General features: G+C 27.3%; 1 protein-coding gene across 1 annotated transcript; it reads left to right on the top strand.

Moving 5' to 3' along the window:
• On the top strand, window positions 1-3,778 carry LOC112602108 (cytochrome P450 6a2-like; the record flags this gene model as incomplete). The annotated part of the gene is given in 5 exon segments (XM_025350041.1): window positions 1-204; window positions 1,068-1,427; window positions 2,889-3,113; window positions 3,226-3,477; window positions 3,588-3,778. Coding segments are annotated over 5 exon segments (1,211 nt in total), but the record flags the coding sequence as incomplete, so codon positions are not given.
• Window positions 3,779-4,064: the final 286 nt, after the last annotated feature.

Raw genomic sequence — 4,064 nt, 5'->3', positions numbered from 1 at the left:
ATCGGAACGCGAACAAGGTGTCGTTCGTGCACGACAAGCTGTTCGATCACCTGGTGAACCTGCGCGGAGAACAGTGGAAAGCGATCAGGGCCAAGTTAAGTCCGACTTTTTCGGCGGCCAAACTTAAGTCAATGTTGAGCGACATAAACGTGTGCACGGCGCGTCTGATCGACAACTTGAACGAGCAGATAACGAGCAACAGCGGTAATGATGTGTAACAAATGTGCAATATTATACATAATAACCAATGTGGCTATATGTCGTACAAGGCGATTCATAAGACATGGTCTGCTCGCTTATTTTTTGATAATTCATCTTTTTAAAATAAACTTAAAAATTAAATAAAAAATAAGCACAAACGTGTCAGGTGAATCGCCCTATACGTGTAAATAAAAATCTTACGTAAATAAATATATAAGCACTTGTAGGGAACTTTCGATATTCATTATTTTCTATACTCGAGTCAAATTTTCAATTTGTTATCGAAATACTATCTTTGTTAGTTCTCATACTCATAATACTTTACAGGAACAACAAAAAAAACCCGTAGGCGTGCGACAACTAAATAATACGTGTAGGTCATGTAGTATATGTATATATGCAATATGCATACGCACCTAGACTAGGTGTAATAGGTACCCACGTCCTTAATTAGAAATGATCATATTATTTAAATCACATTTTAATATCGACAAAAGACTAAAATAATGCATAAATAACCTTCCTACGAACCTATTATTTACCTTTACACCTATGTCCTTTGTACTTAAAAATATATTTTATACGATAAATATGTTATGTATAAAAATGGACAACGGTATAACAAACATGATATTAAAAAATATTTTATATACATATTTATATATTGTTTTTGACATAAATTTTACATTAGGTACTACAAATTATCAAAAATTTTAAATATTTAAGAATATATATAGTCATGAGACCGTAACGTAAACAAGTTAAGCTATTTATACATGACTATATACATTTCAAATAGTATTAGGTATTTTTATCATTATTGATATTATCTAAAATACTGAGTTGAAAGTTTATATTTTTTACAGGAATTGTTGATGTAAGTGAAGCATCGGCTCAATTTACAACTGATACTATTGGTCGTTGTGCATTTGGTCTAGATTTAAATACATTATCAGATCCAGATTCAGAATTTCGTCGTACAGGACGAGAGGTCTTGATGCCAAGATTTCGATCGACTTTACTAAATCTAATTAGACTGCTTGGTTTTGGTCGACTTTTAGATGTATTTAGAATACGTGGTATGCCTAGTTACATATATGACTTTTTTGATAATCTACTTGAGACAACAATAGAACAACACAAACATGATGAAAATGCGCGTAACGATTTTATAGCACTTTTAGTAAAGTTGAAAGACGAAGAAAAACTAAAGGAAAATGAACAAAGTAAGAAATTTTTATATTATTATAAATTTATATCGTTAATCATTTGTAAACATAATAAACATATCAAAGTTACATTTATGAAAAATAAGTTAATAGATTTATACAGGTTACAATCAATTCAATGGTTTATTAGTAAATGTATTTATGAGTATACCCACTACTAAAACATGTACATTCAACCCAAAAAGTGTTTTTTTCGCTACCTAGTCATTGCGCTAGAAAAAATTTACTTAATCCCTTACAATATGTTTATAACTATTAACTTCTAATGTATCACTATAAAATTAAAGACCGGTAACGTTAAGTATCAATGTATTTTTGTTCTATAAAAATTGTTATATAGTGTATTACATATTTTTGTTTCAACATTGTATCATAACAATATTTAAAATTCAAAACAATAAACGATTTTTAAATTTAATAAATTAATTTAAAAATACATTAAATACAGCGTATACTGATAAATAAGATAAATAGTTCATTAAAACATCAAAAAAATTTTCCTATAAACTATAAAATAAGTTTCATTTGGTTTTCGAGTTATTTTAGGAGCGTTTACCCGTAAAATGATATTTTAAATTGGGTATACGCCGAAAATCAAAAAAATTGCTGACGAGTATACAGCGTATATCCGCGTATTCATTAGTAACATTATAACAGTACATCTAGCTTTATAGTTACTTCAAAATGTGTTTGACAGAAATTTGCTCTCTAAATTTAGTTTCATACTATTTATTCATATATGACATAGGTACTATATTTATGTTGAGTTATATTTTATCCGACTAACGATATTGTAGAAGTTGATCGATAATAAAATATTAATCAAAAATCTTTATTAAGTAATACTTAGTATTAGTTAGTATTAAGTATTGCTTATTTGTGCTTGATAACTATGTAAAAACTATTACCTGGAATCTGCTTATTAGGTATTAATGTATTCATTAAATTCTATTAGTTCATTAAAACACTATACAAATAATTAACTATCAGCTATGACCTATGGAACACTAATTCAATAACTACTAAATAAATTTATAAATAAATATGTACATTATATTGAACTTAAATCTGGTAACTTAAGTATAAATTATATAATTATTGATATTAGATAATTATCTAAATGAGCATATAAATAATAATCAATAATCAGCTAAAGATATTTATTTATATTTTATAAATAGATAATTGTATTGACTTAAATAAAGAATACTCTATTTCATAATTATTAGCATATAACTTATAAATTTTAACTATAAGCTTATAATGTATATAATCACAGTTAAAATTAAGAAATCAAATCGATTAATTTCAAATACATTTTCATGCACATAAATTACAAAAATTACTTGATTATGTCACGAAATGTATTGTATAACCTCGAATATAATCTATCTTGAGAAAATACATAATGCAAAGTACTCGTATGATATTATTATTCAATTCTAAATTACTTTTCAGAATTATTTACTGATGACATATTAGCAGCAAATGCATTCGTATTCTTTATTGCTGGTTTCGAAACTACAGCTTCCACAATAAGTTATTGTTTATATGAGCTAGCAATGAATCCTGAAATTCAAGTAAAATTACGAGAAAAAATTAAGCAAACATTGGACGCAAACGATGGAAAGCTTTCGTACGATACGTTAAAAGACATGAAATATTTGGATATGGTGATAAATGGTTAGTATGTATATAATGTTATGTTATGAATTTAAAGTAAATGAATTATTAATAGATAAAATATATTTTTAACTTTATGGTAAACTTTTTTTTTTTACCAATATACTTTTAGAAACATTGAGACTGTACCCGTCAGTTCCAGTTTTAGGTCGAGTTTGCACTCAGAAGTACACGATTGCAGACAGTAACATATCTCTAAATGTTGGTGAGAGATTATTAATCCCAATATATTCATTACATCATGATCCTAAGTATTATTCAGACCCAAATATATTTGATCCTGAACGATTTACTGAAGAAAATATAAGTTCAAGACCACACGGAACGTTCCTCCCGTTTGGCGATGGACCTAGGATATGTATCGGTAATTACCTACATATTACATTTGAATTAATTGTATAATAATGAATATAAATGCATTTTTATTTTTATTTTTAAATAATGTATAATATATATTAATGTCCATAAACGTAGGGTTGCGATTCGCAATGATGGAAACCAAGAGTGGACTAGCGGAAATATTGTCGAGATTTGAAGTATCGCCGTGTAAAAAAACACAAAATCCAATCAAAATTAATCCAAGGACGATTTTACTCACACCAAAACAATCGATTTGTTTATCTTTCAAAAAAATTGATCAATAATATAACAACCAAAATATTCAATGATAAGAGTTAATTAAAAATTAAAAAATATTGATAAATTATATTGTTATCGGTGTATTTGCCATGTTTTATTTAATCAGTTAATGAGTTGTGCCCATATAATAAAAGTAAGGTACATGAGTTGTGTTTCAATGATATAAATAGAAAATACGAGTTGTGTTCAGCTGTTTTATTAAGATCTATACTATTTGTGCGCTCATTAATTATGCTTTATTTCCTCATTGTGTATGTGCAGAATTATCAAATTCAATGTTACGCACAACTGATAGTTGTGAAACATTTCACT

This window comes from Melanaphis sacchari, unplaced genomic scaffold (genome assembly GCF_002803265.2).
Source record: "Melanaphis sacchari strain LSU unplaced genomic scaffold, SCAv2.0 Contig829_pilon_pilon, whole genome shotgun sequence".
In the NCBI taxonomy this organism is placed as follows: domain Eukaryota; kingdom Metazoa; phylum Arthropoda; class Insecta; order Hemiptera; family Aphididae; genus Melanaphis; species Melanaphis sacchari.
Note: the sequence above shows the minus strand (reverse complement) of the source record. Positions and strands in the feature narration are given on the sequence as shown.